The sequence below is a fragment of the Mesocricetus auratus genome, unplaced genomic scaffold (assembly GCF_017639785.1).
Source record: "Mesocricetus auratus isolate SY011 unplaced genomic scaffold, BCM_Maur_2.0 Super-Scaffold_100676, whole genome shotgun sequence".
In the NCBI taxonomy this organism is placed as follows: Eukaryota; Metazoa; Chordata; class Mammalia; order Rodentia; family Cricetidae; genus Mesocricetus; species Mesocricetus auratus.
In genome coordinates, this window is record NW_024429266.1 from 133,622,098 (window position 1) to 133,643,633 (window position 21,536).

The window sequence follows — 21,536 nt, forward strand, 5'->3', positions numbered from 1 at the left end:
CAATGAAGACATCTGACATTGACCTTTGGCCTCCACACACATAGATACACTTGCATTCACCCATACAGATGTGCACATACACATGTATACAGGATGGAAGGGATGGAGGAAGATGGAGAGATGACTCTTTGGTTAAGAGTGCAAAGTGGCTGGGTGGTGGCGCACACCTTTAATCCCATCACTCGGGAGGCAGAGGCAGCCGGATCTCTGTGAGGTTAAGGTCAGCCTGGTCTACAGAGCGAGTTCCAGGACAGGCTCCAATGCTACACAGAGAAACCCTGTCTCAAAAAAACTAATAACAATAATAATAATAATAATAATAATTTTTTGCCTAAGGAGAAGGAAAAAAAGAGTGCTAACTGTTCTTGTAGATGACCCAAGTTTGGTTCCAAGCACTCATGTTGGGCAGCTCATAGCTGCCTGCAACTCCAATTCTAGGGGGATCAACATCCTCTTCTGACCTCTGGAAGCACCTGCATTCACATACCCACACTTTTTTTTTTTTTTTTTGGTTTTTCCAGACAGAGTTTCTCTGTGGCTTCAAGGCTGGTCTTGAACTCACAGAGATCCGCCTGCCTCTGCCTCCCGAGTGCTGGGATTAAAGGCGTGTGCCACCAATGCCCGGCCACATACCCACACTTTTTAAAAACAAAAGTCCATATAATAATACACACACACACACACACACACACACACACACACACAAAGAGTGATAGTGACAGATAGAACTATTGATTCCACCTGGGTATAGTGACTCACATCTGTAATCCAGATGTGCAAAGCCTCTGAGCTGCCATCTTTCTTCTATAAAGCTGTGCTCTCTATCTTTGCACCATCGTGGTTCTAGATTGGGAGAAACCAATCCAGAGGGGAGGACCCCAGGAAGAGAAACAGAAGGGCACAGGGCGAAAGGGAAAGGAGGAATGTGCGCATACACTTAGGGACAGTGAAGGGTCTTTATTGCCCACCAGCCACCGGCAGGGTCCTCTGGGTCTCTCTAACCCACTCTCAGGACCCATGAGACGCAGCCACAGTCCAGCTCTCTCCTCCCAGGGGATCGAGGTGCTTCTGGAGCGTATGATGTAGCAGAGGGCCCTCACGGGGACCGAGCAGCATTTCTGTGGAGGAGGACGGGAGAGGGCCCTGCTCGGCACACATGGGGGGGGGATGAACGGGGGCCTTAAGTGGGGATGGTGCCGGTGGCAAAGAGCACAATGAGGAGGATGATGACAAAAACAATCACACAGATGAGGACAATCATCTTCACATTCTTCCACCAGAACTTCCGGGCCACCTTCTGCGATGTTGTCTTGAAGTGTTCAGACTGTTAGGACAAGATAAAGTAGTGAGCCAATGACTCTTTCCCGCAGAACAAGAGTACAAACGGAGGCCCTCACGTCATAGTGTAGATGTTTACATGATAAATCAAAATAAGAGCCTGAAACAAAGATGCTGGAGCTAGGCATAGCTACCTCAAAACTAGTTAACGAATCAATCAATTAATCTTTCCTGTTACAATGGGAATGGAAAGGTTTTTTGTTTGTTTTGAAACAGGGTTTCTCTGTGTAACAGCCCTGGCTGTCCTGGAACTCACTATATAGACCAGGCTGGCCTCAAACTCAGAGATCTGATTGATTCTGCCTTCTGAGTGCTGGGATTAAAGGTGTATGCCACCACGCCCAGCTATGGGAATGGGAAAGCTTTTAAAAATATTTTTATAACATTTACTTGTGTCTGTGTGTGTTGTCATATGCACCACGCTACTCATGTGGTAGACAGAGGACAACTTGCAGGAGCTGGTTCTCTTTTTCCACTATGTGAATCCCCGGGGATTGAACTCTGTAATCAGCCATGGAGACAAGAATCTTTACCCCTTGAGCTATCTCTCTGGGTTTTGTTTGTTTGTTTTTAACTTTTGAGACAGGGACTCCCTGACTGGCTGGAACTTCAGAAATCTGTCTATCTCTGCCTGCAGGGTGCTACAATGCATTACCCTCCTACCTTGATAACTCCCTTTCCACAACAATCTGTAAGCCAAGTTCAGGGTTAGAATTCTTGAGCTCACGCAGTTTCCCTCTGAACATGGCAGGGGCCAGGACTTCCCTGCCTTTCCGTTTTCTTTCTTTCTAGTCAGGATCTCATATAGCAAAGACTGGCCTCCATTCCTATGTAGAGAAGGATGACCTTGAACTTTTAAAAATTGTGTTGATGTATGTTTGTGTGTGTAGTGTGAACACACCGGAGTGAAGGTCAGAGGTTATTCTGTAGGGACCGAGTCTGTCCTTCCACCAAACATGTGCATCTCAGGTACGGTACTCCAGTCCTTGGGCAGCAAGTGCCTTTACCCTTGAGCCCATCTTGATGGCCTGGTTTTGAACTTCTGACCCTCTTGTTGCTACCTTCCAAGAGCTGGGGTTACAGGCATGCACCACAGCGCTCGATTTATATGGTGTCAGGGACTGAACCCAGGGTTTCATGGATTCTAGTCAAGAACTCTAACCACCCGAGCAGTATCTCCAACCTCCCTTCTTTTTCTTGCCCCCGTCCCCCAACTGACCTGCACACTGAGGGGTCTTTTACCTGTGCTCACAATCTAAGCTTGTTTGATTGACAGAGCAATCTGGCCTTTGGAGAGCAGACTCACAGGCGGTGTGTGTGTGTGTGTGTGTGTGTTACAGGAATGTGCTTCAGATGGGCACATCTCCTGGCTCTGTGACACTTTATCTTTAGGGACTGTGGAAGCTGGAGGAAGCAGTATGCCACAGAAAGTTGGAAGAGTAAGAAAATGCCTCCTGCTCCCCCAAGTTAGCTTACAGACACTAAGTGTCCCTGTATCCAGCTTACACTTGGGGTCACAGTATGTGGAAACCGAGGCTCCAGCCTTGGCTGAGCAGATGTGTAGGAGATATTATTTATTCTGGACTTTGGCAGGCAGAGGGTTCCTGGGATCAAAGAATTTCACTGCTCTTCCCAGTTGTGTTTTAAAGCAGACTCAGCGGAACTCTATTTTTACAGTCCCAGCCTAATCACTTGTGGGAAATGCTAAAAGCCAAAGACCTCTTTCCCTGAGCTCATAACTCTGCTTTGGGGACGTCAACCCCAAATGGTTGTCCAGGGCTTCAAAGGAAGAATCAGCTTCATGCCCCCAAAGAAGTCTCAGAAATGGCCCTGTGGGTGGACCCCCACCCAAGCCCAAATGGACGCACTCACTGGGCTCTGTACTAACCAGTCAAGGGGCAAGGAGCCAGAAGTGGGGGCTCGACAGCCCCCTCAATAGGCAAGAGGCCAGTACACATGGCAGTCTGCCATCCCCTCTGCTGGTTTTGCCTCCACCCCGCAGCCCCCCCCCAGATCTCTCCTTCTAACCCCAGTTCGCTCCCCATCTCACCGTGGCTTCCAAGTCCTCTGTCTTGTTTCGGAGATGGTCCAAGTTTTCCCCTCGGGCCAAGATTCTTTCCACATTCTGGGTCATGATATTCTTGACTCCCTCCACCTCACTCTGCAGGTTCCTAACTCGGTCATTTCCGGCACCCCCACTGGCCTCCTCCTGGGTGTCAATACAGGGGTTAATTAGGCCAAGCAGCAGAGGATCCAAGAGGCCAGAGGAAGTTGGAAGAACTGAAGTAGATTTTTAGCTATTTCCAATACTTTGTTTACAAAGAGAATGACATTTGTCTATGATCGCACGGGTGCACGCACACGTGTGTATCGAGGCATGAGAGGCCAGAGATCAGCTGTGGATGGTCAGGTGTCACTCCACAGGTGCCTTCCACCTCAGAGGCTGGGTCTCCCATTGGCCTGGGGCTCTCGTTTTGGGCTGGCCAGCAAGCCCCAGGGATCAGCCTATCTCTCCCATCCTAACACTAGGAGCCATCACACCCAGAGCTTGCGCCGCAGCCACACCTGACTTTTTTTTTTCCAAACATGGGTCTGAGGATCCAACTCAAATCTCCATTCTCATGTGATGAGCACTTCACCCACGGAGCCAGCTCCCCAGCTTTATTATTTACTCATTATTCATCTGAGACGGGGGCTCATACAGCCTAGGAAGGCCTCGAGCTTCCTAAGCAGGGTGACCGCCTGTCTCTACCCGCCCTTTGCTGAGATTACAGGTGTGCACCGCCATCCCTGGTTTATGAGATGCTGGGAATCAAACCCAGAGCTTCAACATTCCAGGCAAGCACTCCCCCAGCTGAGCCACATTCTCAGCCCTGCAATATATATGCTATCTATCAGTGGGGGATGGCCCGGGGAATATGCACGCACGCCACAGCACTCATGTGGAGGGCAGAGGAGAGCGTTCATGAGTGGGTCATCTTCTTTTGGATGGACAGAAGCGGGAGGGATGTTGAACTCAGGCTGGCAGGCTTGCACACAAGTGCATTCAAAGTCCCAGAAGATGAGAAAAATCCCACTTTCTTTGTGGGATTTTCAGGATCCCTGACAAGGAAAAACAGCACACTCCTCTCTCTATTTCCACCCTCCACAAAGAGGGTCAGAGGATGACACGCTGGCCGTTCAGTTTTCCTCAGCAGTGCACAGCCAAGCCAGCCTCTTCCCAATCCTAGCGAGGTCTTACTACAAGTGTGAGTGCCTCTCCAGACAGCTGTTGGAGAGTTGTTCTGGTTCCGGCCTGCTGGGCAGGGTAACTGCGGTTCAGTGGCTGTGGCCCCCAGAAAGTATCCTGTGCCGTTGGACCACACACTTCTGCTTTCCCCAGAGTTGAACGCCTGGTGTAGGCCACACACCACTGCCTGCTTATGCAGATATCAAACGCCCTCCCTGCTGCGGTCTCTATCCAGGAGGCCTCAAGATAAGGCTTTTGAACTAGGAGGGAAAAGGCATGGACTCCTCCCTTAGTGACCTAGGGGCCTCAGGTACCAGTCACGGGTGTGAGCTGAAGCTATATTGTCAGGGAGAACCGATGTCGGGCTGCTTTACAAACCCGGGCGCTCTTGCTAATGTCTCTAAGAGAAGCGTCTGCTTTTGTGGCCAGGCAGGTCCTTTGGGTGTCTGCCTACATACAGTGGCTTTGGTGGCCAGGCAGGTCCTTTGGGTGTCTGCCTATATACAGTGCGAGGCTAGGAGGGGACGAACTCCAGCCTGCTGGGCTGGAATCTGAGCCCCTAAGAGCAGGGGCGCTTGTGGCCCGGCAATGTCACAACCCCGGGCTCAGGCCCAGCTGGAGAAGGCGGAGGAGGGGGAGGGCGCCGGCGCAGCAGCTTGGCTTGGAATTCGGGTCCCCCAGCCCCCACCAAAACTCTGATCCGACCCAGCACCGAGGTCACCGGAGGAAGGCAGTGGAGAAGTGGCAGGAACCCCGGGCCTGCTGTTTGTGGACGAGTTGTCAAAAGTCAGGAGACAGAGGCAGCAGTAGGGCCAGCCCTCTCCTCTGACCGCCGCCAACTTACCTATCTCGACACAGCCAACCCCCAGCCCCGATCCCCCTCTACCGTCCTCCTAAATCTCTCTTTTCCCAGTCCCCACGCCACTCACCATGTCTCGGAGCTCTTGGGCCTCTCAAAGCAGTACTCCCCTAGTCTGTTTCCACTCTAGGCAGCCACAGCTTCACTTCCTGCTTACTCCAACTTTCTGCCCGCCTCCGGCCCATCCCGCGACTCCAGCCTCTCCAGCTCCTGCCACACCTAACTGCAGGTTTCTCCAGGTAGGCGGCCGCCCTCTGCGGCCCTCCCAGTCTCCTCCCAAACAAAAGCTTAGGCTTAAAGCAACGAGGCACTCCGGACTGGGGCGGGGTGGGGGCGGGGGAGCATCTAAGTTATCCAGAGGGAGAATGAAAGGATCAACCAACCCTCCTCAGTTCTCAGAAACCCGTGGCCTCTCCTTTTTAAGCTTCAAAGAAGTAATTCTAGTTTTCAGGGACGTAAATTAGCCTTGTTCGGATAGAAACGAATGTACTGGTGAAAACATCTCGCTGAGCAACCTTTGTCCCCCAGGGCCATCCTGAGTGAGAAGAAAGCACTAAAATCCCCCAGAAAACAGGGCCAGAGAGATGGGTCAGCAGTTAAGAGCACCTGCTGCTCTTGCAGAGAACCAGAGGACGGAAGTTCAGTGCCCTGCGCCCACATCTGGCTGCTCATACACGCCTGTGACTGCAGCTGTGGGGAGGGGGCCGTGGGGGGGTCTGGATGCCCTCTTCTGGTCTCTGTGGGTATGTGAACACTCATGTGCCTACACAGACACACACACACACACACACACACACACACACACACACACACACACACGAAATCTTTAAAGTCTCTTGGAAAATTCCAAGTTGGCCCTGAGGGCATCTCTGTGGCCCTCAGGGTTTTTCGGGTGCTAGGGCTGACCTTAGGCAGTGGGGAGTGCAAACAGCAAGGGCAGGGCGCCTTCCGCAGTGTCCAGGGGCAGAAGACAGTCGGGAAATGGTGGCTCTCCCATCAGCCCCTCCTTCCCTTCTAGAGTTCAGCAGTCCTGCATTTCCCTCCAAAGGTCACCATGCGGGTTGGTGACCCTGGTCAGTTGTCAGAGGATTGTCCAGTGGATTAGGAGGGGGCCTGGGGTAAAGGGTTTTTCCACCGCATGTGGCTCGCAGCCAGAGAAAAATCTGCTCTTCTCCGGATGGAGTTTGTCAAGACAGAACAATAACAGGGCACCAAGAGAACAGACCTTCTTTCCCACCCCAGAAGAAATAACAGCGCCAAGGAGGAAATCTTAGCTCCTCTGACAAATAAGAGCCTAAAAAAAAAAAAAAAAAAAAGGCTTTAATAAACTTAGAATCACTGTATCATTCTGAGACACTTTAGTGTTTTCCCTTGTGAGTTCTCAGGGATTCATGGGTGGCCTGCATCCCAAACACTGCACACTTAGTTTTATAGAAGTAAATCAAAGCAACTAGTAACACTTTAAAAAATTAGACTGTTTTTTAAAGGATTGTTATTATTGTTTGTGTGTGTGTGTGTGTGTGTGTGTGTGTCTATGCCTGAGGGCAGAGGAGCCAGGTTCCCTGGTGAGTTAGAGGCAGCTGTGAGCTGCCTGATGTGGGTGCTGGGAACTGAACCATCTCGGAAAGAGTATGCTGTGGGATATTTGTACACTGTGTGAAGATGCTTCAATTGTTGTAATAAAAAGCTGAAGACCAATAGTTAGGCAGGAGGTATAGGCGGGATTTGGGGAGCAGGGATCTGGGTAAGAAGGAGAAGCCAGGAGACACAGAGAAGCAACAGGGGGTGCAGGATGGAAGAGAGGTAGCCCCGCACAATAGAACGTATATTAACATAAATGGGCTAATTTAAGTTATAAGAGCTACATATGAGCAAGCCTAAGTATATGTTGAACTTTCATAAATAATAGTAAGTCTCGGGCCGGGCGTTGGTGGCACACACCTTTAATCCCAGCACTCGGGAGGCAGAGGCAGGCGGATCTCTGTGAGTTCGAGACCAGCCTGGATGACCAAGCAAGTTCCAGGACAGCCTCCAAAGCCTCCAAAGCCACAGAGAAACCCTGTCTCGAAAAACCAAAAAAAAAAAAAAAAAAAAAAAAAAAGTAAGTCTCCATGTCATCGTTTGGGAGCTGTCATGTAGGACAGAGAAAGAGTAATACCTGTTGCCTCCTAGTAACTTCTTAAAACTGCACAACCCCTTCCTTTCCCAGTAAAGCGAAAGAAACATCTAGAATAAACAGGAATGAGATTACAACAGAGGATGTCAGTTTTACACCTGACCTTAGCTGTAAGGCCCCTGATGTGATGAGAATGTCAGCTCTAAACAAGGTCTTTAGGTTCTGCTGGTTCTCTCATCAAGTGGCAGGACTCAAGCATGCACCGTGCTTCCCGAGGACTCAGATTTGATTCCCAGCACCCACATCAGGCAGCTTGTTACCTGTAACTCTAGCTCCAAGGGCTTCGATGCCCTCTTCTGACCCCAGCAGACCCTGTACTCATGTGCACAAACACACACACACAAACACCATAGTAATAGGTGGGTGGATCTCTGTGAGTCTGATGCCAGCCTGGTTTTCTTAACCAGTTCCAGGTCAGCTAGGGCTGTGATGAGGCTGTCAAAAATTAATAAAAATTAAATAAAATACTTTTAAAAGAAAGAAATGTATTTTAAAAGTCACCTCAAACTGCAAAGAGGTCTATAAGACCTAACCCACCTAGGCTGGGTGTGGTTGCAACTGTCTTTAATCCCATCACTTAGGAAGCAGAGGCAGGAGGATCTCTGTGAGTTTGAGGCTGATTGGTCTACATAGTGAGTTCCAGAACAGCCAGGACTGGTTAGAGAGACCCTGTCTCAAAAAACAAAAACAAAACAAAGAAAACATGGGGATGACTCTCTCAGCAGCAGAGATTCTCCTAGAATGTTTGGAATTCTAGGTTCTGTCCTAAAACCTCCCACCCTCTCTGGCGTTGGTGGCTCACGCCTTTAATCCCAGCACTCAGGAGGCAGAGGCAGGTGGACCTTGTGAGTTCGAGGACAGCCTGGTCTACACAGCGAGTTCCAGGACAGCCTCCGAAACAATATAGAGAAACCCTGTCTCGGGGGAAAAAAAAAAGACCTCACACCCTGTTCCCTACGTGTATTGTCCAATACAACACTGACTACATGTGATCGTGGAGCATTGACAGTATGACTAGTGAGAATGGAGGCTATAAAATGCATGTCAGATTTCAAAAACTTAATATAAAAATACTACTTTCAAATTTTCATTAGTATTTTATAGCCTGGTGTGGTGTTCTATACCTGTAATCCCAGAACTCAGCAATCTGTGGCTGGGACAATCACATTCAAGGCTACCTTGGGCTACATAGTCAGACCTTCAATCAGTCAGTCCATCAGTCAATCCCTCAGTCAATCCATCAATCAATCCATCAGTCAGTCCATCAGTCAATCCATCAATAAACCAACCAACCGATGGAATGTTGAAATGACGATTTGGATGGGTTTGGTTAACAGAAAGATACACCTATACCGCCATGCTTGCTCTCATGCGGTGCTGGCTTTGACTCTAATGCTTCCTACAATGCCAGGTAAGGAACTACCACCTGAGCTACACCTCCAGCCTCTTTTACAGTTTTGTTTGACAAGTAGAAAAAATTGAACTGCACAACTAACAAAAGCTTTATTCTATTTTCTTTGGAGATGGGTGCTGGGGATTGAACCCAGGGTCAGTCATGTGCTTGTTAGGCAAGAATCTACCGTCCAGTCACAGCTTCCGTCCCATTTCATTATTTCTAAAGACTTAGAGGGCGTTGGAATCCCTGGAAGTGTTGTGAGCTACCTGATGTGGGTGTGGCCAACTGAATTTAGGGCAGTTTGTACTGAGCAGCCTCTCCATTTCTCTTTTGGATTTATTATTTTTTATTTTATTTTATATTTTGAGACATACTCTCATAATGTAGCTCAGGTGGCCTGAAACAGGATATGTAGTTCAGGCTGGCCTGAAACTCCCTGTGATCTTCCCTCCTCAGATTTCTACATTTGGGGATTATAGGTATGAGCCAAACGTCCAGGCTTTCCTTTTCCTGTCTCCCTCCCCCTTGCCTTCCTCCCCTTTTGCCTCCCCCCTCCATTCTTCCATCCCTCCCCACTTGCCTCCCTTCCCCTTGCCGCCCACTGAACGGAGAACTCCCCAGACTCTGGTTTTGGTGTGGCCTCTTGAGATTGTTTTCCACGGGCTTTTTGTTCCTAGAAAGAAGAGGGTGCTCTGCTTCAGAAGAAATGAAAATCTCAGTAACTTTTCTGTGCCTCCTGTTTTAACTTTAGTGTGATGTTTTCCCCCCTTGAGATATAAGATCTTGTGTAGCGGGGACTGATGACCTGGAGCTCACTATGCAGCTGAGAATGATCCTGCTGTGTGTGAGCCACTAGTGCTGGGATTACCAGCTCACAACCCAGGGATGGGAACTCAGCCACTTTGTGAGGAACCAGGGCAGTAGGTCATAGGTCGAAGCTAGAGAGGCCCAGGCAGTGTTTTAAGGGTGCTCTCAGTCTCTAGTGAGCAGAAGAATGGGACCATCCGCTGTGCTGTGGACTCAGCTAGGTGACCTCGGGCAAGTCATTTCCCTCTGGAGCTTTCTGGCTCTGCAGATAGGAATGAGAATGAAGGCAACTTGCAAAAATCATTTTTTATGCTGGGCAAGTGGCTCACTCCTGTAATCCCAGCATGTGAAGGCCAAGCAGGAGGATGGATTACTGTGAGTCTGAGGCTAGCCTGGGCTACACAAAGAGCTTGAGGTCAGCCCAGGCTGACAGAGTCTCAAAAAGAACAACAAAACAGAAAAAATCGTCAGGCATGGTAGCACATTCCTGTACTTAGTACTTGAGAGGCAGAGGCAAAAGGATCAGGAGTTCAAGACTAGCCTCGGGTACATAGCTATAGCCAGAATCCACCTAAAAAACAAAGCAGAGAAAGGAGAGAAATGAATGAGAAAATAGGGAAGAGGAATATTACAGCCTCAAAAGGCAACTAGTTTTAGGCTGGTGGAGTTACACATCAAGTCCTCATCTCATAAACAAACAAACAAAAGGTGGGCATGATGGTTCATGCATGTAATTCTAGCACTCAAGCAATAGGGAGTGAGAGAGTCTCAAAAACAAACAAATTCAACCAAACAATCGTACTTCAGTCTAGAAGCCGGGTCTGGAGAGAGTCAGGGAGCTTAGTCTCCTTTGGATGACAAGCTAAATTCCCCATGTGATGTATTTTTGGTGCAGGAAGGCCTTTTGTTCAGGAGAAATGTGTGGTGGGTCTGTCATATCTAGAGCCATTTTCCTGTTTTACATGCTTCCTCTGTAGAGGTGTTTTGTGGGATAGCCTTGTTTTTTTGTTTTTTTGTTCTATATTTAAAAATAAAACTATCTTGGGAAAAAATTCAACAAAATGAAAACAAAGGCTGGTGCCAGGCATAGTGACACAGGCCTGTAAAGCCCGTATTGGAGGATGGGGTGGTAAGGCAGAAGATCTAGCCTGGGCTACAGTGTGAGCCAACACGCCACAAAATGAAGCAAGCATAAAAGCAAGAGCTTGGTCGTAGCTCTGCGACTATTTTTCTAGCCCAGGGCAAGTCCTGGGTTTGATCCCAGCATCACACCTGGGGTTGCTCCATATTTTCATTCCTTCCTTGTCATTTTATATGTTCACCTGCTTCTTTCCACCAATCCCAGGAGCCCAACATGGCCTCCGCTCTAGACAACTCCATCCGTTTCCAGACCTACCTTTCCAGCCCTACCCATTCATTTAGAGACTGCTGTCTGTGTTCCCCAGACAGAAAAGTCACCTTGCGCCCTGGCTAAAGGCAGATTTCTGGGTAGGCATTCCTGGTGTTCAACCACTCTCCAAAGCTTTTGGAAGCCCAGCTTCTCAGCCTTACCCATGTCTATCCTCAAACACCCATTTTTGCTGTTCTTCACTCCTTGGGTCTGTGGGAATTTTCCCTCATATTTCTTTATTTCTGGAATTCCCCATAAAATTGAATTTGCCTCTTCTGCCCTCATCTCTATCAATTTCCTTTTTCACATGCATGCTTGTAGCTGCATACACATTGTCTCCAAGACTTACAATTTTTATTTATTGTAAAGACTGTATTTTGCTATATAATCTTAGTTAGCCTTGAATTTATGATAATCTACCTGCCTCAACCTTGCTAGTCTTGGGTTTACCAGCGTGGGATACCACCCCCAGTTTATATTTAAATTCTGAAACACAGCACTACATTATAAAAAATTATTTATATTTTTATTTTATGCTCATTGGTGTTTTGCCTGCTTGTATGTCTGTGTGAGGGTGTTGGGTTCCCTGGCACTGGAGCTACAGACAGTTGTGAGCTGCTTTGTGGGCACTGGAAATTGAACCCAGGTCTTCTGGAAGAAAAGTCTGTGCTCTTAATCTCTGAGCCATCTTCCCAGCTCCAACACAGCACTACTTTAAAATGTTTTTTAAATGTATCTCTGACTTTGAGGCCAGCTTGGTCTGCACAGTAAGCTCCTGGCTAGCCAAAGCCACATACTGAGAGCATTTCAAAAACCAAAACAAAATGGACAAACACTGAACCTCACAAAACACCGAAGCAGTGGTCCGTAGTGGCACATGCCTTTAATCCCAACACTCAGTAGGCAGAAGCAGGTGGATCTCTGTGCGTTCAAGGCCAGCCTGGTCCACAGAGCGAGTTCCAGGACAGCCTCCAAAGCAATACAGAGAAACCCTGACTCGAAAAACCAAAACCAAACCAAACCAAAACACTGAAGCCAGGAAGGATTTATCTAAAAGCTGTTTGGACATACTGAACCCCAGTACCCTGAAACAGAGGCAAAGACAGGGGCTTCTTTTGTTTTGCTTTTTATTGGGGATTTCCAGAATAGCTTTTGGAGGCAGTCATTGCTTGGGCAGACATCCTAAATTGTAAACCTTCCTGTTAATTATTGAGGGTACTCCTGCTGAGAAATGTTGAAGGCCAGCAGATACTGACTTCAATTGTTTACCCAAGCCTATTGGAACATTCTGTGGTTTAACCTTTAGCAGGTCTGAGTGCAGGCCTCTTGCAACCTCCCAACTCCACTTAAAAAAAATCTTAATTGCTTGAAGTGGGTAGTGGCATGGCATTTGTCTCCAGCCACTTGGGAAGCTGAAGTCAGCCTGGGCAACATAGAAAGAAGACCACATCTCAAACTTAAATGAGAAAAGTGCCTAGCACAAGAGTTGGGGGCACACACGCGTGGTCTCAGCTCTCAGGAGCCTCAAGTAGAAAGATAAGTAAGTGCCAGGCTAGCCTGGGCTGCATAATGAGGTGCTGTCTGAAAAAATTATTAGTCTTAATGATTTAATTTTCCTTGGCAGAGGGTAGGAGCTGTGTCCTCAGTCTATATCATATGACATAGCCTCCCCTTAAGGCAACGTATTCAAAGTTTTGGAATTTAAAGTTAGAGCTAAATAAGGTGTTGTTGTTGTTTTTCTTCACAATGCAGACAGAGTGACATTTTTATTAGAAAAGATCCTTGGAGAGATTTATTATGCAATCTTTGGACTATGTCATGAGACAGGATGCTGAAGGCTTTGTATAAGAAACTAACAATTCCCTGAGCCAAAGCAGGTCACTAGGCAAAGGTCACTGAATTAGTACAACCAGTTAATTGTTTGTTTGGGGGGGGATATTTTGTTTGTTTTTTAATGTAATTTTTTAATTTTATGTGGATGCTGGGAGTTAAACCTGGGTCCTCTGGAAGAATAGCTGGTGCTCTTAACTGCTGACTGCTCTCTCCAGCCGTGGGTATTTTGCTTAATAAGACAGGTATAAGCTGAGCAGTGAGCCAGGCGTTGATGGCACACACCTTTTATCCCAGTACTCAGGAGGCAGAGGCAGGAAGATCTCTGTGATTTCGAGACCAGTCTGGTCTACAGAGCAAGTTCCAGAACAGCCTTCAAAACAATACAGAGAAACCCTGACTCCAAAAACAAAAACAAAAACAAACAAACAAACAAAAAGCTGGACGGCCACGACACACACCTTTACTCCCAGCACTCTGGAGGCAGAGGCAGGCAGATCTCTGTGAGTTTGAGGCCAGCCTGGTCTACAAAGCTAAACAGAGAAGCTAAAATAACCAAAAAGAAAAGATAGGTGTATTTCTTGTATCCAGAAAGTTCTAGGTGAATGTCGCCACCCTACCTAGCTCACCGAGAACTTTTGATTTCTCAAAGGATGTTGTACTTAACTTTAAAATCATTTTCCCCTTTTACTTTATTTGGTGTTTTGCATGCTTGTATGCCTGTGCACCCTGTGGTGGTAGTCAGAGGCCAAAGAGGTATCAATCACCTAGGACTAGAGCTATTGCCAGCTGTGAGCTGCCAGGTGGGTGCTGGGACTTGAACTCAGATCCTTTGGAAGAGCATCCAGTGCTCATAACTGAAGAACCATCTCTCTAACTCAAATTGTACTTATATTTTAAAGCAAGTTCAAATGCTACTGCTGTGTGTGTGCATGGGTGTGCAGGTATATTTGGGAGTCAAAGTCCGAGGACACTCTGGGTATGATTCCTCTCAAACAATGTCCACTTTTTGTTTTTTTTTTGAAGACATGGTCTATCATAGGCCTAGCATTCACCAAATAGACTACATTGGCTGTTCAACAAGCCCAAGGGAATGGCTTGTCTCCATCTCCCCACCCCTGAGATTACAAGTGCATTGCAAATCTTTGTTTGGCTGCGGTCAGGGTTAGGGCCTTGTGCATGTTATGGAAGCTCTCTAGCCACTGAGCTGCACCACCAGCCCAAACACAGAACAAACAAATAAAACTGCCTGGATTTTTCTACATTTCCTCCAGTGCTCCCATAGAATTTATTTAATATTTATGACTTTCTATGTCATAATAGCAGTAGCACTAGAGTTCTTAGGGTCAAACCCTGGACTCAAAATCCCCAACTGGCCACCAATTCCCAACACACCCATCGAAGAGACAAGCAATAGAAACAGAAAAAGGAGATTGGTCCAATGTGTCCACATTGGAGAGAGGGACAGATAAAGAGGTCAAGTGGCCCCAAGTCCACCTTTAGGGTGCTGTCATGAGGTTTAGATTCAAATGGGGGGCAAGAGGCAGGCATAACTGAGCAGTCTTGGTCAGTACTCACTCCCCTCATCATGGTCCCCTCATTGCCTCTCCTCGAGTCTGGCCTGTAGTGTAGTGTGACAAGGACTCAGAATTCTGTGAAATCTCTCCTGGGAGGCAACTTCTTCACTAGTCTGATAGCTTAGGGAGGGGCACAAGTGTCTCGTCTCTCTTTAGCAAATCTCCTATTAGACAGATGCTTACAGAAGTTGCCTATTGTTTCGGTATCATTATTTACGTGTGTGTGTGTGTGTGTGTGTGTGTGTGTGTTCAAGTGGAGGTCAGAGGACAATTTGCAGGAGTTTATTATCACCTCCACCAAGGATTAAACTCAGGTCATCAGGCTTGATAGCAGTCACTGAGTCATCCTGCCAGCCTGAGTTATTGTCTTACTCAGTGTTCTGTTGCTATGAAGAGACACCATGACCATGGCAATTGTTATAAAGGAAAGCACTTAGTTGGGGAATTGCTACAGCTTCAGAGGTAGTTCATTGTCATCGTGGTAGGAAGTCCTCATGGTGGCAGGCAGGCTTGGTGCTGGAGCAGTAGTGAGAGCTTTATGTACTGATTCTCAAGTTGCAGGCAGAGACACTGGGCCTGGCATGGGCTTTTGAACTCACCTCCTCCAACAAGGACATACCTCTTAATCCTTCCCAACTGTGGGAACACCAGACCTTGAGCAGAGACCCACTTCCCCTTCTGCCTGGGAGTAGGCAGCTGTAAGACAATGTTTAGTAAAAACATGTTTACTAAAAACGATACAATAAGTTCCTGGGAAAGGCCTTCCCACGAAAACCACCCTGACCTCGACCTTGTCAAAAGACTAACCGCACCTTCAAAAACCCACACACATCCACCTCTGGTGTCAGAGCAGAACCAGCCAGGGGAGAGGAGAGAGCAGAAGCTTCTCTGGTGGGAGCTTTTCTTAGGAAGTTTTTCTTGAACCTTTTTGGAGCCTGTTTAAAGTTCTCTTTATATCATTGAACGAGTCTCTGTGTTTTCAATACCCGACACCCTCCGCACGTTCTCGGACACAGGCCGCGCAGCAGACGTGACACCAACAGTCCACCAACTGGGGGACCACACATCCAAATATATGAGTCTATGGGGTCATTCTATTTTTTTGTTTTTTTGAGGCAGGGTTTCTCTGTGGCTTTGGAGCTGTCCTGGAACTAACTCTTTTTTTTTTTTTAAGATTTATTTATTTATTATCAATACAACATCCTGCCTCCATGTCTGTCTGCATGCCAGAAGAGAACACCAGATTTCATTACAGATGGCTGTGAGCCACCATGTGGTTGCTGGGAATTGAACTCAGGGCCTCTGGAAGAGTAGTCAGTGCTCTTAACCTCTGAGCCATCTCTCCAGCCCCTGGAACTAACTCTTATAGACCAGGCTGGTCTCAGACTCACAGAGATCCTCCTGCCTCTGCCTCCTGAGTGCTGGGATTAAAGGCATGCACCACCACCGCCTAGCTGGGGGGTCATTCTTTTATTTATTTATTTATTTATTTTGGTTTTATGAGACAGGGTTTCTCTGTATTGTTTTGGAGGCTGTCTGTCCAGCCCCAGTCTCGAACTCACATCGATCTGCCTGCCTCTGCCTCCCAAATGCTGGGATTAAAGGCGTGCCCCAGGGGTCATTCTTAATCAAACCACCACAGTTATTGTTATTATTATTAGTCTTGTGGATTGAACTGAGGACTGCATGCTTGCTAAGTACAACTCCCCGCTCCATCCCTCCATTCTATAGACATTGCTACTGTCTTTGTGTTTTAGACAGAGTCTCATAATGTCCAGTCTAGTCTCCAATTCAATATGTAGCCAAGGACAGCCTTGAACTCCTTACCCTCCTGCTGTTACTTGCCAAGTGCGGGGTTTACAAGAGTGAGCCACTTGTATATATCTTGATGGAATTAACTTGGGCAGTTAGATAAGTCTGAGGATCAAACTCAGAGCCTCATGCATGTCAGGCAAGTACTTTACCACTGAGCTACATAGCCCAAAACCATCATTGTGCATGGTCCTAGGAGACTCAACACAAACTTTCTGAGTGGCACTGAGTCCCTTTGGACCACAGGTTTTAAAATTTTATTTATTTATTCATTGTGTATGGATGTTTTGCCTGCTGGGCCACATTTGATAGTGATTGAGAGATCCACCTCTTATAGGTCTGTAGCTCCCAAAGTGATGTGACCTGCCTTGCCTAGCAGTGGACATGTCCTCAACAGCAGGAACAGTGCTGGCCTAGTGATTCCAGCTGCCAAACACATCTGGCTCCAATAACCCCTGCTTTTATGTCAACATCTGCCAGCAGTGGTGCTCAGTGTGGCTCAGAGCTCCTGGGGACTTCAAGGACCGCAGCTACAATAACACTGCCGTGTTGACATTTGCACTGTGCTTCTGGCAGGACAACAAGAAGACAGACAGAGGCAGCAAATTGGAGTAAAATCCATTCATTTTCCTTCCTGTCACATAGTCCCAATAGTTAGCTATTGACTTATCTGTTCATTTATTCATTTTATGGGTTTTTTTTTTTTGGTTTGGTTGGTTTTTTGGAGATAGTGTCACAAGTAGCCTAGGTTGGCCCCAAACTTTCTGTTCAGCTAAGAATGGCCTTGAGTTCTTCATCCTCCTGCTTCTGCCTCCCTCCCAAGTACTGGGATTACAGGCATGCTACAACACGCCTAGTTTGAAATTTTTTGTTTGTTTTGTTTATTTTACATTTATTTATTAAAAGTTTTAAATGATTTCTTTTAAAGCTAAGACTGATGGCACTTAAATCCCAGTACTTGAGAGGCAGATTAGGTGGGCCACTGTGAATTCAAGGCCAGCCTGGACCATGTAGTTAGTGTATTCCAAGCAGGTCAGAGCCACATAGTGAGATTTTGTTCGCATGCCTGTGTGGTACTCTTAGAGACCAGAAGGGGGCACCAAATCCCTTAGAGCTGAAGAAGCTCTTAACTACTAAATTATATTTCCCGGCCTTTCTTTCTTCTCTGTCTCTCTCTCTTCTTCCTCCCTCCCTCCACTCTTCCCTCCCTTTCTTCCTTCTAAATTATGTGTACCTATGTGTGTCTCTGATACCCACAGAGGCCAGACACATTGGATCACCTTAGAACCACAGTAACAATGGTTATGAAACAACTCAATGTGGGTGATAGGAATCAGATTTGGGACCTCTGAAAGAGAAGCAAGTACTCTTAACTGATGAGACATAACTCCAGTCACCCTATTGATTTTTTTCCAAGACAGGGTTTCTCTTAGCTAACCTGGAACTTGCTGTAGACCAGGCTGGCTTCAAACTCTTAGAGATCCACCTGCTTCTGCCTCCCCAGTGCTGGGACTACAGGCGAGTGCTGTCACCACCGCTTGGCCATATTGAATTTTTAAAAAATACTTTATTGTATTTTCATTTACTTTACATTTTTAAATGTGCGCATTTTGTCTGAATGTTTGTCTGTGCAACATGTGTAGCCTAGTGTCCATAGAGGCCAGAAGTGGGTCTTGGGTCCTCTAGAACTGGAGTTACAGATGGTTGTGAGCTTCCAAGTGGGTACTAGGAATTGAACCCGGATCCTCTGAAAGAGTAGTCAGTGCTCTTAACTGCTGAACCATCTCTGTAGTTCTCTTTATTTTATGTTTTTTGTATTTTTGAGACAGGTTTTCTCTGAATAACAGCCCTGGTTGTCCTGGAACTTGCTCTGTTTATTTTTAATTAGTTTGTGTGTGTGTTTGTGTGTGTAATGTGTTTGTGTGTGGATATGTGCACATGTGTACATGAGTGCAGGTGTCCAAGGAGACCAGAAGCATCAGAGTTGTTGCAGGCAATAACTCAGCCCAATTTGGGTGCTGGGAATTGAACTTTGGGTCTCTGAAAGAGCAGTATGTGCTCTTTAACTCCTGAGCCATTTTCTATGCCCTTATTTATTCTTGAAATGGCGCTAAGTACCCCAGGTTGTTTCACTAAGTACCCCAGATATGATTGTGAACTTTTAATTCGTCTGCCTCCACCTCCTGGGATTAGAAATGTGTACCACCACACCTTATTTTAAGTAGTGCTGGGGACTGAACCCACGGTTTCACGCATGTTGAGCAAGCTTTCTGTCAACTGGGCTACATCCCCAGCTCTCCAGATTGCAACTTGGGTGCGTAGTTGAATCTGTTCATGTGTGTGAGGGTGTGCACACTCCGTGGTGTGCGTGTGGAGGTCAAAGGACAACCTCAGACATTGGTGCTTATTATCCATCTTATTTGGCAGGGTCCCTCGCTGTTCACTGCTGTCTAGGCAGATTAATTAGCTGGCCCTGCAAGTTCCCAGGAGTTCTCTGGTTTGTGTTTCCCATTTCTTCTTAAAGCCATTGGGATTACAGACGCATGCATCTTCTGGATACCACACGGGTTTAGGGCCACTAAATTCAGGTCTTCAGGCTTCCCACTGAGCCATCTCCCCAGGCTCAGCAGGCAGCTTCTTTTTTTTTTGTTTGTTTGTTTGAGCCTCACGAGGTAGCCTTGGTTGCCTGCAACATGCTACGTAGACCATATTGTCCTCAAACTCACAGAGATCTGTCTGCCTCTGCTTCCCAAGTGCTGGGATTAAAGGCAGGTGGCACCGTGCCCAGCCCTCAGTTTGGAATTTTCAAAAAGCACGATTTTAATTTCCTTGGTTTTGGACTTTTGAGACAGAGTTTCATGATGCAGCCTCGCTATCTAGAAGTTCCATAAGTAGACTTGGCTTTGGTGGAACTTGCAACTTACCCCTGGCCTCAGTCTCACATGTGTAAGGATTATCATCATATGCAACCATGTCTGATTTTCTAAAAATACCATTTTTGCCAGTCATGATGGCACATGCTTTTAATCCCAGCACTCAGCAGACAGAGGCTGGTAGATCTCTTTGAATTTAAGGCTATCCTAGTCTACAAAGCAAGTTTTAGGACAGCCAGGGCTACACAGAGACTCTGCTTCAAAAATAATAAAAGTACCATTTTCAATTATGAATGCGTTTGATGAGCTGGGATATGACTCACCAGTAAAGCATTTGTCTATTATTGCAATGCCCTAGGTTGAATCTTCCAGTACCAAAGACAATGTACTTTGCTGAATGTAGTGGTGTATGCCTCGAAGCACTTGGAAGACTAAGGCTGGCGGATCACAAGTTCGGTGCCTGCCTGGGATACAGAATGAATTCAAGGCCAGCCCAGGAAATTTATGGGAGCCCTGTCTTAGAATAACAAACTTAAAAAGGTCGAGGATATAGCTCAGTGGTAGAGCACTTGCCGAGCAAGCGGAAAGCTGTAGTTCTAATCTCCAGTGCTATTAAAAACAAATAAGGGGGGGGGTCTGGTGGGCAAAATCACTTGTTGTACAAGCCTGATGACCTGAGCCGGGCTCTACAGAATCAACATAAAAACTGAATGAAAAGAAGCCAGCCTCTGTAATCCTAGCACATTTAGGAGGAGATAGAAAACAGAGTTACAACTTTGTCCTTGGAATCAGAACCAGTGAAAGAAATGCACCCTGGCCCTAAACTAGAGCCAAAAGGCTAAAAAGGACCAGAGAAAGAAACACACGTGGGCCCTGAAACCAGGGCCAAATCTGACCCTAACCCTGTGCAGAAAACTAACCAATCCCTGAGCAGAAGATCTAAGCTCAGGGATTGACATCTGACCAATCCCCACCCTGGAAACCCTCCCTCCACCTGCCCCCTTCCCACAAGAAGCCCTAGGAAACCCTGTGTCTGTTCAGCTTGTGGCTGTTTGTGTTACCCGGCTGTACTCTGCCACTCTGGTAGAGGGCAGTCACTCTCCTGGATTCTTCCCTCCCAATAAATCTCTTGAATGAGGTTTGGGTGAGACTTTCTTTCTCCAGAGCAGAGACGACCCTGGGTAGAGCAGAGCAGGGCTCTAACACTTTTCGCTGGGGTAAACCTTCCTCTGGCGAACTGAAGTTGTTACATTCTCTGGGGAAATGGAGCTGGAGCTGAACTGTAACAAATTCTCCAGGGAAAGTCCTCCCCTGCTGGAGCAGAGCTGATACACTGGGGAAGCCTTTCCCTGGAGCAAGGCTGTAAGCTACCGTGCTTACTGTGACCCATGTTATTCTTTGGCTCCCGAGTGCCAGATACCTTTCCATCGGGGCTGTAACACTTACTATTCTGTGGCTCCCAAGTGCCAGAATCCCTGTCCATCTGACCCATCCTAATGCTCACTATGTGCATGCACATGATTGCAGGTGCCTTCAGAGGCCAGAGGCCTAGAATCCCCCAGGAACTGGAGTTAGAGACAGTCCTGAGCTGCCTAATGGGGATACTGGGAACCAAATTCAGTTTCTCCACAAGAGCAAGACCATACATGCTCTGAACTGCTGCCGTCTCTCCATACCCAGATACTTATTTAAAAATCTTCTCAATGTAAAGCTCTTCGAAACAGGAGCTGGAAAGACGCTCAGCTGCTGGGACAGTTTGCTACTCAGCAGAGGACACAGGTCTATTTCCCACACCACATACACACATTTAAAAAAAAGCAGAACTCATAGTACTTGTCTGTAATACTAAGACTCAGGAGGTGGAAGCAATAGGATAAATAGTTCATGGTAAACCCTCACCTACGGTGTTTGAGCCAAGCCGGGCTACATGAGACCCTATCTTAAAACAAAAGTAAACCTTAAAGAGCAGTTTCCTCCATTTCCAACAGTGTAAAAGTGTCCTGAGACCATAATGCTGGTGAATCGTTCTGTTCTGGGATTTTTTCCTTGTGCTGTGGGCCACCTGCAGTAGGGAGTTGGATATTTCAACTCTGATCAAGACCCTCCGACTGATGGCTGGACTCACAGCTTGCTCCTGATCTCCCCTTTGTTTACCTTCCTGCTCTTTTCAAGTCTAGTTCTTTTAGGTACAGAAAGGATCGACACACTAGCCTTAAGTAGGGGCAGTTCTTCCAAGCGCGTCTTTAACT

The 21,536-nt window shown here is 47.0% G+C and overlaps 1 protein-coding gene across 1 annotated transcript; it reads right to left on the reverse strand.

Moving 5' to 3' along the window:
- Window positions 1-942: 942 nt before the first annotated feature.
- Window positions 943-5,724, reverse strand: Vamp8 (vesicle associated membrane protein 8). The gene is made up of 3 exons (XM_005076101.4): window positions 5,497-5,724; window positions 3,389-3,547; window positions 943-1,324 (listed from the first exon to the last, which is right to left on the reverse strand). Exons 1-3 carry the CDS (start codon window positions 5,497-5,499, stop codon window positions 1,181-1,183), a joined length of 306 nt encoding a protein of 101 aa, XP_005076158.1. The 5' UTR covers window positions 5,500-5,724; the 3' UTR covers window positions 943-1,180.
- Window positions 5,725-21,536: the final 15,812 nt, after the last annotated feature.

Coding starts and splice junctions, on each gene's coding strand:
- Vamp8 (XM_005076101.4), bottom strand. Junction 1,325..3,388: donor CAGAGGACTTGGAAGCCACG/GTGAGATGGGGA, acceptor TTGTCCTAACAG/TCTGAACACTTCAAGACAAC.